At 45.5% G+C, this 19,470-nt stretch overlaps 1 protein-coding gene across 1 annotated transcript in view; it reads right to left on the reverse strand.

Moving 5' to 3' along the window:
• Nucleotides 1-797: 797 nt before the first annotated feature.
• TECRL (trans-2,3-enoyl-CoA reductase like) overlaps nt 798-19,470 on the reverse strand; it is a 69,200-nt gene continuing 50,527 nt past the window's right edge. The window contains exon 12 of the mRNA XM_056857843.1: nt 798-1,015. Coding sequence (XP_056713821.1) covers nt 798-1,015 — 218 coding nt within the window. The remainder of the gene's footprint in view (nt 1,016-19,470) is intronic.

Raw genomic sequence — 19,470 nt, forward strand, 5'->3', positions numbered from 1 at the left:
GATTTCTTTGGTCTCCTGTGTATTTTTAGTAAGTTTGGCTTCGACCCTGTCTTGTCTGACAGTCAGAGATGAGATTGTATCTTGCAAGGCAGCTATCGCAACTGAGTTCTGAGACATTGTAGCTGTATTTTGGGAGAGCTCCTGCTTCATTTCTGCAACATCTTGATGAGTCTTAGTTAACAGTTCAAATACAGAGTTCAATGTCACTTCAGGCTTAGCTTTTGGAGTCATCTTTGCAATTACTGATGCAGTTGATAATGGTGAGGTTGTCTGCTTTGAGGTAGTTGAAGATACAGAAGGCCTTCGTGGAGGAAGCTGTACCACTAACTTTGCTTCTTTAAGAAATTCCTTGCTGTGCTTCTCTTTCTCTCCCATTAGGAGGCTAAACAGAGTCCAGCATTAATCCACAAACAGAGAGGGGGGGCAGAGTACCTCTTTTAGATCATCAGCTTAAAAACAAAATTAATTCAGATGTATCAGTTCAGTTTGGAAAAAACATATTCACTATGACATCTCAGTTGTTATATTCCATGTCACTGTGACTGTTTTCTTACTCTTTTCCTTTGTTTTAAAAGTCTTCCAATACTGAAAGTAAGTTTTCAAACTGCATCACTCCCCTGGCAAAAAGCCAAAAATCACTTAACAGAGCGTAATGAGATTATAGATAGTCCAGAGTTATCTCCTTAAGTCACACCTCTGCCAAACACCCCAGTTTAATATTTCAGAAATGTTAAAAAAATGTTTTAGGCAACTTGCTTTTAAAATCGGATCCCTCCTCGCTCTCTCCAGCTGTCCCTTTAAGATGGTGCCGGCTCTTCAGCAGCACCCGTCAGAGCAACCACCGCCGATTTCTCGGCGGCTATCGCTCGGTTGATGGGGCAGCCACCAGCTCCCGATCCTGCATCCCCTCTTACTCCGAGGGGTGCCGCTTGCCGGTTTTGACGGGGGCAAATTCCATGCCCTCGGGCAGCGGGCAGGTGGAGCACGGCTTCACGCTTGTGGTGGGGGGGGTCGTCTGACCCGGAAAGGGGTAGAATTCATTTAGTTTTTCAGCAATCGCTTTATCCTCCCTTAGAGTTCCTTTATTCCCATTGTCATCCAATGGTCCAACCGCTTCCCTAGCTGGTTTCCTACTCCTAATATACTTAAAGAATTTCTTATTGTTTGTTTTGATGTGTTTAGCAATATGCCCCTCAAAATCTTTTTTTGCATCTCTAATTATGTGCTTGCATTTCCTTTGTGCAAGTTTGTGTTTGCTTCTGTTCGCCTCGTTTGGGCAAACCTTCCAGTCTCTGAAGGAAGACTTCTTTTCTCTAATTGCTTCTTCACCTTACCCATTAGCCAAGGTGGTGACCTCTTGGACTTATTACTACCTTTCCTGAACAAGCATTTGAGGTGGCCAACAGAGCAAATGACATTGTGGGCTTTTCAAGTCTGCTTAGTATGGATATAGCAGTAACTTGTGCACCTACTGACCTTGGGCAAGTTGATGAATCTCACTAGCATGGCTTTCCTAAATGTAAAAGTACTAAGAACATTGTGGATGATCTAGATAGGAAAGTGAACAAATAGGAGTGAATTGTATAAAAAAATGCAACACGAGAAAATAGCTAAAGTATTCAGATAACAAGAAATGTTTTGAATGACAGCAACTCTAGCCACAAAACACCCCCCCCCAGCATCTCCTTTTGAAATGGCCTTTTGAAAACTGAATCCACAACAAATCTGGCTTAATTCCAGTTCTTTGGTATGCGACTTTGAAACAATGGGAGTTGTAAATTGTCCAGCTTTTGCAATAAGTTCCACAGCTGATACGTAAGGAGCTAGTTTTTATCTCCATCTTGGAAACTTATGCCCATGATTTTTTGTCTTCTTCTTGGAGTAGCTCTTTCTTATTCACCAACTGTTTTGAATACTTTCAATAACGCAGCAGCTTTTGTGGATCTTGAAATAATTTTGTATTCATAAAGTTTGTGTGTGGTAATATTGAGCTCAATATGTATACAGCAGGATTGATGCTCCGTAAGGGTGGCATACTCAAGCGTACAGAGCTAATAAGGCAAGGCACATGGAGAGAAAGTGGAAAAAGAGACCTCCCCACACACACTCCCATAATCGTAGAGCCCAACAAAATTGATAGGTGGTGGATTTGGAATAGGCAAAAGTACTTATTCACTCAAAAAGTGGTTAACTTGTGGCATTTACTGCCGGATGGATATATGAAGTTTTCTTATGCTGAATCAGACCCTTGGTCCATCAAGGTCAGTATTGTCTACGCAGACTGGCAGCAGCTCTCCAGAGTGTCTTGCAGAGGTTTTTGACATAATCTACAACCTGATCCTTTTAACTAGAGGCTCCAAGGACTGGAGAAACCTGATGTGCCTAATATGGGCTTATTTTAACAACCCATTCCAGACTTTGGTTGATAACAGATGCAAATACAGAATCATAAAGCGATACCAAAAAATCTTGCAGAAATGTGTGAAGGGATAGATGGAATGACTGTCATTGGCAAACACCAACCAAGCAAGACACTAACTAAGGGTGAAGGAACAGTAACCTCGATATATGACCAAGCCAGCGGACTCTCCTGCACTGCAGTCCTTGAGCACAGATTTACAACAGTGATTTCCCCTATGTTTCCAGTAAGTTAAACTAGTCCTCTGTATCCACCACAGAAGATTAAGTATGATTGTAGTAAAGTATTCAGCTGAAATACTACACTCATAGAATTTTAAAATAATTTTAAATAATGTTTTATTGGTTACACAAGGTTTTTTTCTTTTCAGATTTGCCCTTTGAACTGTATTTTATGCACACTGGGACACTGAATCCTTTTGGTTGAATAAGATTCCCTTGCATCTTTCAAGGACTCTCCATGCAATAATTATCTGGCAGAGTCCTGGCATAAGATTAGGAAATGGAATCTGCTAAACCTGCAACTGAAAATGCCTAGCCTTACACAACAGACTCATAAATAATGTTATTTTTATGCAGAAAAATGCTGCACTTTTAATCCATCTTAATAAATATCCTACAGCTGTGAGGCTTAGTCCAAAACAACATATGAGAAAAAATTTTACGGCAGGGATGGGATGGAATCATAATGAATTCTTCTCTGCTGCTTCCTTTATTGTTATTTTTAAAAGATTACATAAATACTCTACAGCACTAGCTTTATGACTTTGCAGATCTCCAGCATCCACACCCCATGTTAAATAGCTGTGGATGTTAAATCTCCAGCATCCACACCCCGTGTTAAATAGCTGCTGCAAAGAGTTAACAGTACATGGGAAATTTTCGATGTGACGTGGTTGTTGCAAGCAACCAGAGGCATTGTGGTGTACCGGTTAGAGTGCTGGACGTGGATTTGGGAGTCCCTGGTTTGAATTCCTGCTCTGCCTTGGAAGCTCACTGGGTGACCGTGGGCCAGTCCCATTCTCTCAGCATAACCTACCTAACAGGGTTGGTGTGAGGATAAAATGGAGGACAGGCGATCGATGTAAACGGCTTTGGATCCCCATTGAGGAAAAAGACAGGGTTTAAATGAGGTCAGTAAATAAATAAATATTTAGCCATTCAATTACATAATATATCCCACTCCTACACCCCATTTGCAGGTACAGATCACTCAGATAGACCATTTGCCCTATTCTCATACATCCGTTCCAGTTCACGCATGCACTCCTTTGAACTCAATTTACCCCATGTGCACACAGGCTTACACCACTCCTACACACATTCAGAAACTCTGACTGAGAGCTATTCATTCCTGCTGTAGTGCTGCCTTCATATTTCTCTGGGGCACTCCAAGCTGGCTGCTCACAGCCCCTCCTCTCACATCAGTCATCTTCTGGCAGGTTAAGGGGTGTCATGTCAAACGTACGGCACACAGGCTTAATCCAGCCCCTTGAGGGCTCTTATCTGGCCCGCAAGCCAGCTGAAGCAGCCACCACCACCCCACTCCTGATGTGGGCCTGTGAGGCATGGCCCTAGGGTTGCTAGGTCCCTCTTCGCCACCAGCGGGAGGTTTTTGGGGCAGAGCCTGAGGAGGGTGTGGTTTGGGGAGGGGGGAATTCAATGCCATAGAGTCCATTTGCCAAAGCTGCCATTTTCTCCAGGTGAGCTGATCCCTATTTGCTGAAGATCAGTTGCTATAGCAGGAAATCTCCATCCACCACCTGGAGGTTAGCAACCTTACATGGCCTACCCCGACCAAGCGACATTTATGTCATATTCGGCTCTCGTAACAAATGAGTTCGACACCCCTGGCTTAGCGCGTGCCCATGAGAGCTCCAGCAGGACACCACAGCAGCTCTCCTGCTCTTTTCATGACCTCTGGGCTTCTGTGACATTGGAGTATCTCAGACAATGAGTAGGCATATTTCAAAAAGCAGATGCCTCCAGGACTTTACACAGAAGGTGGAGACAGGGTAGCAGAAGACCAAGGATACACCCAGATATCACGATAAACCAAAATTGATAAAGCATAATTTGATTAAACTCCCATTTAGTGGGTTGTCTGAATGCAGGCTGCCCAGAAAACTGTGGTTTAGTCTGCCTGTCTTGGGAATAGCTTATCTCGGGGATGCTTAGCCGTGTTTACCAGCATAGCCTGTAATGCTTTTAAATATGCAATCTGCCAATGTTTCACCATTACTAGCCTCACCTGCGTGCAAGCAGTCAGGCCTTTTATCTGTCTTTTTGCTCCTAATAAATTATTACTGCTTCAGGACTACCTGCCTGGATGATTTTACCTATGGGATGCTAGGGGCAGACGCCTGATCCCGACAGTGGGCTCTCAGCTGGGATGTTAAATCATGATCTGCAGCTGGCTTCTTAACTATGGTTTGTACTAACTGTGATTGTCATGTCATCTGAATGCAGACATCCCAGTTTGTTCAGTAGCACTGTTACCGTCAGCCTCTTGCTCGCAGAGATGGACGCATAGAGCAACAGGAAATCTTTCTTCTCTAGCTGCATTTAAACCACAACAGGGCATCCCCACCCTCCTTCCCTCTGCCTTTAGCTCCCTGAGTGATCACTCACATAGGAGGACTGTGCTTCCAAGTGAGTGGAGATCCTTGTGCTGTAGTGGCAGCTGCTTCTGAACTTTTTAAAAATCTGCACAGCCAGATCTCCAATGGCCAATCAGAAGCCCCAAAGGGGCAATAGTCCCACCAGGTAAGGTTTCCTGCTCTGGGTTGGGGAATACCTGGGCATTTTGGGGGTGGAGCCTGAGGAGGATGGGGTTTGGGAAGGGGTCGGACTTCAATGGGATATAATGCCATAGAGTCCACCTTCCAAAGCAGCCATTTTCTCCAGGGGAACCAATTCTGAGAGTTCTCCAGCCACTACCTGGAGGTTGGCAACCCTACACGTGGCCAAACTACTTTCCCAAAAAACTTGGTGGGTGGCAGGAAAGGTGTCTGTAGGCAGCATGGTACCCGTGGGCACCACGTTGAGGACTCCTGGCATAGACAGCTACTGTTGCACTCAGGCCTCAGGGCCCTGTGCTGGCACAGAAGGGATAAGCAGTGTGCAGCTATTGTGAGTGGCAGAAAATACAAAGGGCGAAAACGCATGGTTGCTTTGTGTGTGTGTGTGTGTGTGTGTGTGTGTAAAGTGCCGTCAAGTCGCAGCCGACTTTTGGGGGGGGTTTCAAGGCAAGAGACTAACAGAGGTGGTTTGCCCGTGCCTTCCTCTGCACAGCAACCCTGGTATTCCTTGGTGGTCTCCCATCCAAATACTAACCAGGTCGCTTTAGCCTCCTTTATTCCCTGTTTCAGCCAGGATTCAGCCAGGATCGAACGCACATTCGGTGAAACGCATGCATTCGATCCTGGCTGAATCCTGGCTGAAACAGGGAATAAAGGAGGCTAAAGAGACCATGTGTTTTCGCCCAAAGTCTCTGGATTGCCCGGAAATACTATGAACCTGGACGTCTGCCTTTCCAGGGTCACTGGGGTGATATTTTCTGCTTTCTATAGCCACTGAAATCCCTCCGGACTGGGATTAAAATATCCCCACATCAGGGCCTGGAGTAGGGTTGCCAGCTCCGGGTTGGGAGGTTTTTGGGGCGGAGCCTGAGGAGGGCAGGGTTTGGGGAGGGGAGGAACTTCAATGCCATAGAGTCCAATGGCCAAAGCAGCCATTTTCTCCAGGGGAACTGATGTCTATCAGCTGGAGATGTGTTGTAATAGCAGGTGATCTCCAGCTACTACCTGGAGCATTGTTAAGTTGGCGTAGTACCTCATTGTGATAATCCTCATGTGACAATATCACAATTGCTCCTCCCTTATCAGCCGGTTTAATCACTATATCTGGCTGATTAGCTAATTTGCATAATATATTCCAATCGTCCCTGGACAAGTTGTTTCTCCTGTGCATCTTTTGGTGTTCCATCTTGTCAATATCACGACTCACCACGTCATGAAAAGTTGCAATAAAATGGCTACTAGAGGACGGTATGAATTTAGATTTGGGTTTAAATTTGTTAACCCGTTCCTCATTACTGTCTCCAAATTTCTCTTTTAATTTTAAGAGGCGAACAAATTTAAAAATATCAATTTTGGTTTGAAATGAAGAATATTGTGGGGTGGGCACAAAGCCTAAGCCTAGCTGCAACACACGTCTTTCTTGTGCTGAAAGTGTGTAATGCGATAGATTCACTACTATCTCATTGCTCTTCCCCCCCTGCGTCTCTGAAAAGGGCGGGAATTACCACGCCCCCTCACATATCTAGAACGTAGGTTATATTCCCTATCAGAGGCGCGACTTGATAGGCTAGAGGACTCACTATCATAATCCCGTTGTCTATTCCTATTAGTGGTTCTAGAGCTAGAGGTAGCAGTGGTTGAGTCGGAGTACCATGGATACACAACATCCTGACTGTAATCATTGGAGTCCCTTTCATATTTTTTGTTTTATATAATTTGATGTTGTCATGGTATGCCTTTAAGTCTGACTCTAGCTGTTTGATTTTACTATCAAACATAGCAGTGGAAAAAGAAGGTTTAAGTTCATCTTTTAATTTCTCTATATCCTACTTTATGACTTCAACTTCGTGATTAGCTTGTTCGATAATGAGAGTCATGAGGCCATACATCACTGGACTTAGCATGCTATCTGTAATATACTGTAATCAATGTGTGTATTATTATGGCTCTCTGTACCTTTAAACCACAATGCTTCTGCCTAGGCAGATCATGTGACCTAGCTCTTAAAAAAGAGATTGTAACATGGCTACTTTGCCAACGCGAAAGCCAATTACTAACAGCTCGCATGTAAGTACTTTACAAATTTACATTATATTTTATTATTTTGGTACTTTATAACCTGTTAATTTTGGTTCCTCTGTAAGCCGCTTTTGCACTGTATAAGTTTATGATTTGTCTCATGTAGTGGTCGCTGAGGAAGGCTTTTTATAAGCCGAAACAGAAAGACTACCGGACTTCTGTATAAATGGAAACATAATCAACCATACCTCTTGAACCTCCTCAACCTATGGGACTTACAGTCAAAAGGACTTTGAACCTTGACTCAATGGACTCTGATTTTTTGTTACTGTTTGCTTAAAATAGCTTATTTGTTAAGTGAATTTGATGTTGCTAATAGTGTATATGAGAATTGAATAACACTATTTCAATTATTTAAGTTTTGCGATTGTTGCTGTGTTTCATAGTTGCTAACTACCTGGAGGTTGGCAGCCCTAGCCTGGAGAGGCTGACTGATTGCAAGCTACATTATTCATCATTTAAGCAAGAAAACTGCTTTTTAGATACAGGACTTATTTGTGATCTTTCAACTATAATGCAGGAAAATAATGGAGAAAACTTGAGCCTATGTTCTAATTTTTGGTGCTCCACCCATCTTAAGAGAAAAGGAGGGGGGACTTTTCAAAAACTCTGTAAGCGACACTAAGATCGAATAACTACCTTGGTGCGACAACAATGCGCCCTGCTAATCACGGAAGCCTTTCAGGGCTTGACAGTGATGTACAACTAGCGCGTGCATCCTTTAAGTGCAATTTATTAAATCCATATTTTGCAGTCTGCCAGATTATTTATCTTTCTGACTATATTAGTCACCCCAAATTTAATTTTGTAATAAAAGAACTCCTTAACCTCATTATCCATAGAATGTGGTGGAGAACATTTTTCTTCCATGTTGTTTTTCTGGTTGGGCAAAGTTATTGCTTCACTAACTTAACAATATCTGTATTAATTATAGCACAGCTTTGACTATAATCAGCTTAGGTGTCTCTGGAGCTAGATAAAGACATGAGAAGGTTTGTAACAATCTTTGCATTGTGTGCTAAAATGGAAAGGGTTTTGTTTTTTAGGTGCTGTTGAATAAAACATGAAACTCTGTGTGAGCTGACCTGGGAGACAGCCTGGCTTTCCTAAAAGTTTGGATGTCAGGAGATCAATAAAGTCACTCAGAAGTCTGAATTATTTGCCTTCATTGCATAGAACAAGAACTTCCAAACAGTCGTGCGAGGCCCTAGTGTGCCACAAGAAATAAACACCTTAATTAAAAATATAAGAAAGGCCCTGCTGGATCAGACCAAGGCCCATGAGTAGGATTGCCAGCTCCCTCTTGGCCACCAGCGGGAGATTTTGGGGGTGGAGCCTGAGGAAGGCGGGGTTCGGGGAGGGGAGGGGCTTCAATGCCATAGAGTTCAATTGCCAAAGTGGCCATTTTTCTCCAGGTGATCTGATCTCCATCAGCTGGAGATCAGTTGAATTAGCAGGAGATCCCCTGCTACTACCTGGCAGTTGGCAACCCTACCCATCAGGTCCAGCAGTCTGTACACACAGTGGCCAACCAGGTGGCTCTAGGAAGCCCACAAACAAGGTGACTGCAGCAGCACTGTCCTGCCTGCGTTCCACAGCACCTAATATCATAGGCACGCTCCTCTGATCCTGGAGAGAATACGTATGCATCATGACTAGTACCCATTTTGACTAGTAGCCATGTCCTCTGTTGACATGTCCACTCCCCTCTTAAAGCCTTCCAAGTTGTCCGCTTCTAAAGTAACTAATTAAAGACTCCAATGAGCCCAAATGTTTTCTGATGTTTCTTTTTGTGGTTTGTAGCTGACCTTCTGATCTTCCAGTCAACCTTCCAGTGAAGTGGTTCATTCTGAGGGGTCCACGCCAGGCGAGAGAGGATCAATCCCGCCTCATGTAAAGTTACAGCAGGAGTACTCATCTTCAGTTGAGGCTGCCTGCTGCATCTCTGCATTAGTCACTATTCCTAAGTAGTATTTTTCCAGTCAGAAGGGCCACTTATGCAGGGCTGTTTCCCCACGGTCACCCCTGCTGACTGCTCCGATGCTTCCTTTTGGTTATGCATGCCTTTCCCGACCATCAGAGGTTACCTCGCTCTCCCCGTGCTTTGTCACTCGTTGTGCCTGTGTTTTCCAGGTTCTCACAGCATCTGGAAAACGCAGGCAAAATGCACAGAAACACATGGGGAGAGCGAGGCAAACTCTGATGGTCGGGAAAGGCATGCATAATCAAAAGGAAGCACCAGTTCAGTCGATGGGGGTGACCGTGGGGAAACAGCCCTGCATAAATGGCCAGAGAGTACCCAGATCAATATCTCACTCAGAGATTCAGGGAGTGGATAATTCTTACTTTTTACGCATTGTAAAAGTAACCTCTTTGAGATGAAGAGTGGAAAGTGCTTCCAATTCTTTTATTTTCTTTTTTTTAAAAGAAAGTGCATGTCGGCTATCAGAATTTGGCATGTAGGGTGTTTAACATGAGATTTGTGTTTTAGGACTTCCTGTTTTTTCCAAGCAGCAGAAAGTACATGGAACGGAAACCTCATGACTGGGTGGGATGAAAACAGGGAAGCCGTCTGCTTTTTACAGGATCTGTTTCTTCACGCAGATGCACGCACCTGGGGAGCTGGCAGACAACTGGCTGGTGCTCCTCCGTATGGCTGCAGCACCCCGTTCGAAGCAGACCAGAGACCCCCACACAGCTCTAGAGCTAAGTTCAAAGCTGAAGACTGCCCCCCACATCTGCCTGGACAGCTGCCAGAACGCTTCCCTCGCTCTAGTCAAGCCTTGCTCAAACACCAGTTTTGTCCCCAATCCAGAAAGGAGGCATCCCCAGCTTGACTAGTCCAGAAATGAAAACTGACCCTCAGTGCCTGCTAGGGCAACAACTTAGTTTATCTCCTCACTTAATAACAATGACTGGCCAGTGGAAATCCAGGCGCCCCGTCTGGGGGCCTTCGGGCATGCAGGCGGGTTGTCATTTATCTGCCCCACGTTCACTTTCCGAGAGAGAAGCCCTCAGATCCCACTTGGGGATGGCAATGAAAACACCGTTCTGACTGGGCAGGGGTCTTCGATTGCAAAGGGTCATGTTTTTATTGCTGTGGGTGACCTTCTAGCTGCCAGGATTCCCTGCCCTCAGTTTGGCTGAAGAGCTCACTCGGAGAGGTCCCACCCATCTTCCCAACAGATGTCCTCTTCTGCAGCTGTTCCCAGACCATGCAGTCTCTTGCTCTTGATTGTGTTAATGTTTGATAGTTGTTTGATTTATTGTTTTAATTTTATTTTTATTGAGTGCTGGGAAATCAGAGAAGAGAGGGATGGGCATGTATTTTCAGGGGGCATTGCCCACATATTCCCCCAGTAGCTCTCTAAAAACTGAGCCCAGAAGTCTTTCTACTGGCCTTGGCTACCCTCTATCCTAAGTGGGCGAGAGGCAGGACGGAGATCAGGATGTCCCTGAAAAGAGAACTTCAGGCATGAAGGGACATCGGTGATAGTGAGGGGGTAAAATAAACACCACTCCAGCGGCCTTTGGGGACAGGGTGCAGGCAGAGGTCACGCTAGGGTGGCCAGCTCCGGGTTGGGAAACACCTGGAGATTTTAGGGGCGGAGACTGAGGAGGGTGGGGTTTAGAGAGGGGAGAAACTTCAATGCCATAGAGTCCAGTTGCCAAAGGCGCCATTTTCTCCAGGGGAACTGATATCTGTCCCCTGGAGCCCCCAGCTATTTTTGGGAAGCTGCTGGTTTTTAGGGCTGTCCAAAAAAAAAAAAATTCGGTACAGTTCGGATTCGGCCGAATTTGGCCCTTGTGGGTTCGGTACGTGCCGAAGTCCGAACTCCCCCACTTCGGATCCGTTCAATTCGGCGGGAATTCAAAGTTCGGAAAAAAAATTCGGCCGAATAAAGCCATTAAAAACACAACCGCGCCTTTCCGCGGCTCTGGGGGCGGCATTTTTGGGCTTAGAGGTCCCAAACTTTCAGCAGAGCTTCAAAGGATGTATATTGAAAGACTCCCCAAGTTTTGTGAAGATTGGGTCAGGGGGGGCTGAGATATGGGCCCTGAAAGGGGTCCCCCCCCCACCCTTAATGTGCATCTCTCAGCAGAGCTTGCCGCCCACACACAAAGCTCCCAGCCCCGACAAACAGCTGATGAGAGCAAGGGCGGGGCAGGTGCTAAGAACTTTGCAAAGCAACACAACTGAAAAGCAACACCTTTGCAAACATGCAAAGGGCGGGGCAGGTGTGAAGAATTTTGCAAAACAATACAAGCACTCAATGCAACACCTTTGCAACAGTGCAAAGCAACACCTGACACCTGGGAGTTTGCATACCATGGAAAGGGACAGAGGCAGCTAGCTATGCATAATGAGCAGGAGGGGGTGGAATTTCTCCTTTTGCATTGGACTTGGGACCAGGCAGATGCATTCTTTAAGTCATCATTTGAAAACCAGTTTTGAGCAAGCATCAAAATAACCTAACTGATCTTATGAATGAGGAAAAACCTGAAGAATAAAAATGAAGCCCCCCCCCTCAAACCAGGGAGAGAGAGACTGGAGGGGGAACACACACCCCAGGCAGAACCCTTTGGCTTCCCTCTCCACCCACAGAAACTGCTCCCTCCACACACACACGCACAGACTCTGCTTTCCCACACACACACAGAGAGAAAAGAAAAATTATAGATTAAAGCCCCCAAAGGGGTCTTACTGTGGCTGTCTTCTGTTCCAGCAGGAGGGGCTGGGATGCTGGGTAATCCAATATGATTCCATTTGTATCCAATATAAGATCCATATGTATGCATCTCTCAAGGGTGATCCATTCATCCCAATAGGGAAAAGGGGAAAGCCCATATCTCGGGGGGCCCTGACCCAATGTTTACAAAACTTGTGTGGTCTCTTTAAAAGCCTTGTCTGAAGCTCCGCTGAAAGTTTGGGGTCGGCACACCCAAAAATGCGCCCCCTGCAGCCACGGAAAGAGAAAAGGGGGGGAGCCGATATTTCAGCCCCCACTGAACCCATCTTTACAAAACTTGGGTGATCTTTTAAGAGGGATTGTCTGAAGCTATGATAAAAGTTTGGGGCCTGCACCCCCAAAAAAGCGCCCCCTGCAGCCACGAAAATGGAAAAGGGGGGAGAGGAAAAAGGGGTGGAGCCCATATCTCGGGACCCCCTGACCCAATCTTTACAAAACTTGGGGGGTATCTTAAGAAGCCTTGTCTGATGCTCCGCTGAAAGTTTGGGGTCAGCACACCCAAAAATGCGCCCTCTGCAGCCATTGAAAGAAAAAGGGGGGAGCCCATATCTCGGGACCCCCTGATCCAATGTTTACAAAACTTGGGTGGTCTCTTAAGAAAACCTGTCTGAATATCCCCTGAAAGTTTGGGGTCTGTACCCCAAAAAATGCGCCCCCTGCAGCCACGGAAAGGAGCGAATGTGCACAAGCACCCCCTCACACACACATGAGGATTTCCCTCTCTCTATCTCTTTCCCCGGCGGGCCGCACATCAGCTGATTCCTCCAGTACTCAATCCTGACTGATTGGCCAGAAGAAGACCCAGCTTGGCTACCGATTGGCCGGGGGAGGAGAATGCTGCTTACTGAAGGTTATGCTGCTTACTGACGGCCCCGAATTGGCCGGATTTATTCGCGAACTCCCGAACTCGCTGAATTCGGCCCCCCCGGTTGCCCGCCAGTTTTGAGTTCGGTTCCTCCCGAACTAAAAACCGCCGAATCAAGGGAAATTCGGCTGATTTTCAGTTTGGGCTGAACCGAATTGACAGCCCTACTGGTTTTATTCTGAAAGTGCCTCTTTCCCAGCTGGCACCCAGGATTTGAGTCTGGATTTTGGCTGGGGTGGAATTAGGCATCATCATCAATGACATTGTGCATGAAAAGGCAAACGGCCGCAGCTGTCTTCCTAGAGGCACCATATTTGTATTGTTTGTGCTGGCACAAAGTGCTTCCGCACTGGTGTCTGGCTAGTTTTGTGGCTGTTTTTCTGTCTCGCCAGGAATGAGAAACAAGAATCTCCTCCCACACACATTGTTGCCTGTGTGAGGCCGCCCGCAACTCAGAGAGAGCAGCTTTCGGAAGTGAGAACGGTACCGTGCAACGATGAGATCCAACTCTTAAACCATCTGTGCTTTCTGCTGGGGAAACTAGCAATGCAGAGGCACTCCAGAACAATTAGACACGATGCCTTGTTACAACCCACCATTTCACAAAAGGCTGCATTGAAAACCTCACAAAAACTGCTTTTGTCAGTAAACTCAAAAAGGACCTGCCCAAGCAATTTTGAGCATGACTCTCGTAGAAAGGACAAAATGGTACCCTTTGGGTAATCATCAGGTTCCCAGGAAGCTGTGGAACAAATTCGTTAAATATAGACATCAACCAGCGGAGCGAAATACACCCACTGAACAATATCACACACACACAGCCCAGGCGTTGCCAGTTCAAATGGAAGAGAGGTGTATGCCTAGGAATGCCAGCTTGGGGTTGGGAAATGCCTGGAGATTTTTGGGGTGGAGCCTGAGGAGGGCAGGGTTTGGAGAGGGGAGGGACTTCAATAGAGTCCAATTGCCAAAGCGGACTTTTTATCCAAGAGGACTGATCTCTGTTGCCTGGTGATCAGTTATAATAGCAGGAGATCACCAGAAAGCGGTGTCTGGTGCACTAGGTTCTCATTCTCCCCATGAGCAGGGCTGGGGAGATGCCAAGCTTTCGCTGTGAGGTCAAGGGTGGAAAAGGAGAGACCAGAGGCTGACGCTGACAGAAGAAACAGCCGAGTCCCTGCACAGTGGAATTCTATAGTCCAGCTGCTTAAGAAATGAGTTCACACTGTGGCTTATTACTTAGAAAAGAAATAGAAGTTATTTATAGCAAACAGCTATTCCAGAAATGAAATCAGAAGGGCCATTAAACCAAACAAAAATCAGAAAACTCAGGAAAAACAGTCTCCCATAGGAAAGGTATTCTTGCCATTTATTAAAGGAGTCACTGATAGGATGGAGAAACTTTTGAAAAAACATAACCTACAAACAGTGTTTAAACCCACCAAGAAAATACAACAAATGCTACGATCAGCAAAAGACAAAAGAGACCCCCTCACCTCTGCAGGAGTATATCGTATACCTTGCAGCTGTGGAGAAGTTTACATCGGGACCACAAAACGCAGCATACAAACAAGGATAAAAGAACATGAAAGATACTGCAGACTTGGTCAACCTGAGAAATCAGCAGTGGCTGAACATGGACTGACCCAAACAGGACACAGGGTCTTATTCCAAGACACTGAAAGACTGGACAATTCTACCAACTATTTTGTCAGATTGCACAGAGAAGCCACTGAAATTCATAAACATCAGCACAACTTTGAGAGAAAAGAAGAGAGTTTAAGAATGAATAAGGCTTGGCTTCCTGTCCTGAAAACCTCCAGACTAACAATAGCCATGCAGATTAACTTTGGATTTCACACATTAACAGATCACTTCAGGATACAATGGTTCCATTTTAACATACCACACCCTCATTAGCACATTATCTGGATACTTACAGGACAATGGTTAGCACATTACCTTTGTTACTTTTTGCAGGACAATGATTCAGCTCAAACCCAACCCCTTTCTGACTATATATTACTCTTCCTACACACTTGACGCTGAGAGACACTGTCCTTCAGTGTTACTCCTCTGAAGATGCCGGCCACAGCTGCTGGCGAAACGTCAGGAAAGAAAATACCAAGACCACGGTCACACAGCCCGGATAACCTACAAGAACCAATGAACTCTGACTGTGAAAGCCTTCGACAATATTTTTTACAAAAGTCTTTGTCTCTGTTTTATTGTGTGCTGTGATCTGACTCTTCTGTAACCACAATCACGATTTATCAACTCTGATTCTTAACAAAGTGACCCTTCCTCCTCAACACAATTCATTTTTTTTCTTTTTTTTAAAAAAGGTTAGGCCTTAGGCCAAATCCACCAGAAATGCCTTTGGCTGCCTCAGGTAGGATTTTCCTGGCCAATGGAGAACTGCCCATTTCCAGCAGCAGACAGCTGCCGGTATCTCAGCTCCAGAAGACACTTTGCTGATCCCAACCCATCCGCTGCCCTCCAGCAAGAAAAGAGGGAAAGACCCTTGCAAGAAATGATCCCAATTAGGTGTGTTTTTGCTTATCTGTCCTGCTGCACAAAGAATACTTCTGTTGCCTCGATCCTGGAGTCTTGCTCATGACGGCTTTATTTTCTGGAGTGGGCAAATTTAGAATGCTGTTCTTCTAACAGAGAAGCATAGGCTGCATGTCGGCTTGCATGAATGAGCCTTTTTTTTTTTGCTGTACATTCTTGCTCCTGCAGTGGCAGTCTCAGCCTAAGTATGCATCCCTCTTCCAGCTACTACAACACCAGGACTTGTGCAATGACAGTGAACTATAGCAGACTGTGTGTCAGAACTGGGCTGCAGGTAGGCATCGATTCAAGAGCCACACCTTTCTAGCCCCTCTGGATTCCATGGAGCAAATGGAGAGCCATCTCAGAAACCTGTGGCCTGGGGAACCCTCCTCCATGGCCGACCACGCACGGCAGCACCCCAGAGGCCCGGGAATTCCTGGGTCGCAATCCATCAGCTGACAACAGTGTGTTCTGCTCTGGTGTCTTGAATTGTTCCATAAGTCATCAAAAAATAACAACGCTAGGCTATAATGTTATATGCTATATCAACAAATATTTCTTTCAAACATAACAACACATCATATAATGTAAAGTATACATTCCAGGTAGCATACACAATTGCACGAAACCCAACCCCCCAACGGAGGTAAGATCAAGAAGACGGGCCTTGCCATGGGTCTTTGAAGATTGTTGGATTACTGTATCTACCTGACCTTCCTGGCACTTCTGTTCCAGAGAAGGAAGGAAAGTTGCACGATCATTTAAGGTTACAGACTCATTTATTTACCTGTTGAACTCTCGGGTTCACTGTTACCGCCATTGGAGGGTTGGGTTTTGTGCAATTGTGTATGGTATATGGAATGTATACTTTACAGTATATGATGTGTCATCATGTTTGAAAGAATTTTTTGTTGATATAGCATATAGCCTAGTGTTGTTAATTTTTTATTACTTGTAGAGTTTGCACAACACTGATTCTGTTTCTTTTTGGTTTATGCATTGTTCTACTATGCCAGGGGTTCCCAACCACTTTGAGCCTGCGGGCACCTTTGGAATTCTGACACAGCATGGTGGGCACAGCCACAAAATGGATGCCACAATTTATCTTCTGTCACACAGTAAAGATCCTTGTGCTGTGGTAGCAGCTGGCAAATCAACATTTTGAAAAAAATCTATACTGCCAATCAAATCTGCTGTGGCCAATCATAAGCTTGTGGGGCAAAGCCCCACATAAGAAAGGCCCTGCTGGATCAGACCAAGGTACATCAAGTCCAGCAGTCTGTTCACACAGCAGCCAACCAGGTGCCTCCAGGAAGCCACAAACAAGACGGCTGCAACAGTATTGTCCTGCCTGTGTTCCACAGCACCTAATGTAACAGGCGTGCTACTCTGATCCTGGAGAGAATAGGTATGCCTCATGACTAGCATCCACTTTTACTAGCAGCCATGGATAGCTCTCTCCTCCATGAACATGTCCACTCCCCTCTTCAAGCCTTCCAAGTTGACAGCCGTCACCGCATCCTGGGGCAGGGAGTTCCACAACTTACGTGTTATGTGAAGAAATACACATGTCCCTGCCCACTTTCTAAAAATGCTTCCCAGGTAACAGGAAAGGTGTCAGAGGGCACAGTGGCACTCATGGGAATCATGTTGGGGACCCTTGTTCTATGCTGTGTGGTGGTCGTCAGATGCCTCCATAGATGAAGTTTAAAAGCCATTCATATTTCAGTTGGAAATTCTTGAGCAAAATTCACACTTGCATTGGGGCAGACGCCTCTTCCTCTTCCCCATGAACCATGATCAAGAGCATGAGAAATGCAGTTTAGAGCCCCCATGTAAAAGCAACTGAAGAATTACATTGTGGTGTACAAACTTGCCACGAATATCTATGATTTCCTTATCCCAATGCTATAGCGCCGCATTTCAGAAAGGAGGCAAAGCATGAAGTATGGATGTACGCAGCCCTGCTCTGCCCCCACGGAGACCACTGGGTTGTGCTTGAAACGCCCTTGCCCAGAGCCACGCATGCCTCTGCTTTCGGGCCGTTTGCCCCATCCCAGATTGCCTGCTGGTGCATGTGGCCATGACAGCGCTTCCAGGATGACACGGCCACAGCAGCATTCTGGGTGCAAAAATCCATGCATCACCCAACTCAGCCTACCTTACAGGGTTGTTCTATAGAATACTAAGATGGTGTGTGACGCACGTGGGAAAGTGCTGTATAAATACTGGTGGTGATGGAACGTGCTGTCAAGTTGCAGCTGACTTACAGTGACCCCACAGGTTTTTCAAGGTGAGAGACATTTAGAGGTGGTTGGCCATTGGCTACCTCTGCATAGCAACCCTGGACTTCCTTCCATTCAAATACTGACCAGGGCCAACCCTGCTTAGCTTCCGAGATCGGATGAAATCAGGCTAGCCGGGGCCATCCAGGTCAGGGTAAATACTAAATACTAATATTCTCTCCTGGAAGATATAAAAAGTGATGGTGATAGTGATGCCGGGTGTGGGGGCAGGTATTCATTATCCCAAGTTAACTGAGGGTAGAAACAGGGCCCCAGAAACAAGCTGGTGGTTCAGAGCGGTCCAGTTGCTACACAGGGTTTCTTTCCTGAATCTACTTTTCCAAACACAGTTTTGCTCATGTCTTGTTTAACTCTTTAGTCCTTCGTTATTTTTGCATTCATAAAGGACATGGCTACATTTCCCCCCGTTTAGTGAGAGTGTTAAGACCCACTTAGACCCACTTAGAGGGCCACCGTTGCCAGGGTTTCAATTCATCATGTAGATATACCCAAACGGGTTAAACCAAAGAAGCGCAACTGTACCCCCTCCCAACTCCAGTCAGGTCATATCTGACTTATGACGATCCCTGGTGGGATTTTCAAAGCAAGAGACGCTTGGAGGTGGTTTGCCATTGCCTGCCTCTGCGTCACCACCCTGGTATTCCTTGCAGGTCTCTTTTCCAAATACTAGCCCGGGTCAGGGCTGAGAACGTGTGACTGGCCCAAGGTCACCCAGCAAGCTTCCTTTCTGGATCTGGGTTCTTTTCTCTGCTGAAAGCTCCTCTTTTCATTACCCATCCACTCCCTGATTTATTCACGGTGATCTCCACTGTTTCACACAATATCTTCCTTAGATTCTGGTTTTCCGGTGTCATCCCAAACAAGGTGGTAATACCTAGGGTTGCTCTTTTAATCTCTTCATTTGAGAGCCAGTGTGATGTAGTGGTTAAGAGCAGTGGTTTTGAGTGGTGGACTCTAATCTGGAGAACCGGGTTTGATTCTCAACTCCTCCACATGAGCAGCGGACACTAATCTGGTGAACCAAGTTGGTTATCCCACACCTACACATAAGGCCAGCTGGGTGGCCTTGGGCTAGTCACAGCTTTTTTGGAGATCTCTCAACCCCACCTACCTCACAGGGTGTCTGTTGTGGGGAGGGGGAGGTTATTGTAAGCTGATTTGATTCTCCCTTAAGTGGTAGAAAAAGTCGGCATAGAAAAATCAACTCTTCTTCTTAGTTGTTTTTAAGTAACCTTTAAACAATTCCCACAACTTACAGCTCCCACCAGCAATATATTGCTTATATGTTTATGAGATTTAAAGCAAAGCAAATCATTATTTTTAAAGTCAATTTCTCAAATGTTTTTTCCCCAGAAAATGAACGTGGGATTTTCTGATTTTGCAAGGTTTCCTATACAATGAAATTGCTGCTGTCTTAGTAGAAACAATCATTTTGTGGAGAGCAACATGCTGTTATTCTGGTTCTTTAAATATTTAAAATCACTTTGCAATTATTTCTACAAAGTACACAAGCAAAGAGCAACTGTGCAAAAATAGCAGTCATTAAAGCTGGAGATGTGCAAAACACAGCAGGAAGCGGCAGCAGACTCGTCTTCTACAGGGAACCAACTTGGGGCATACAGTTCCAGCAATTAGCACGTAGCTTTAAAAAGGGAACCATACAGGGGGGGGGGGTATTATGCAAACATATATTTTTT

This window comes from Euleptes europaea, chromosome 11 (genome assembly GCF_029931775.1).
Source record: "Euleptes europaea isolate rEulEur1 chromosome 11, rEulEur1.hap1, whole genome shotgun sequence".
NCBI lineage: Eukaryota > Metazoa > Chordata > Lepidosauria > Squamata > Sphaerodactylidae > Euleptes > Euleptes europaea.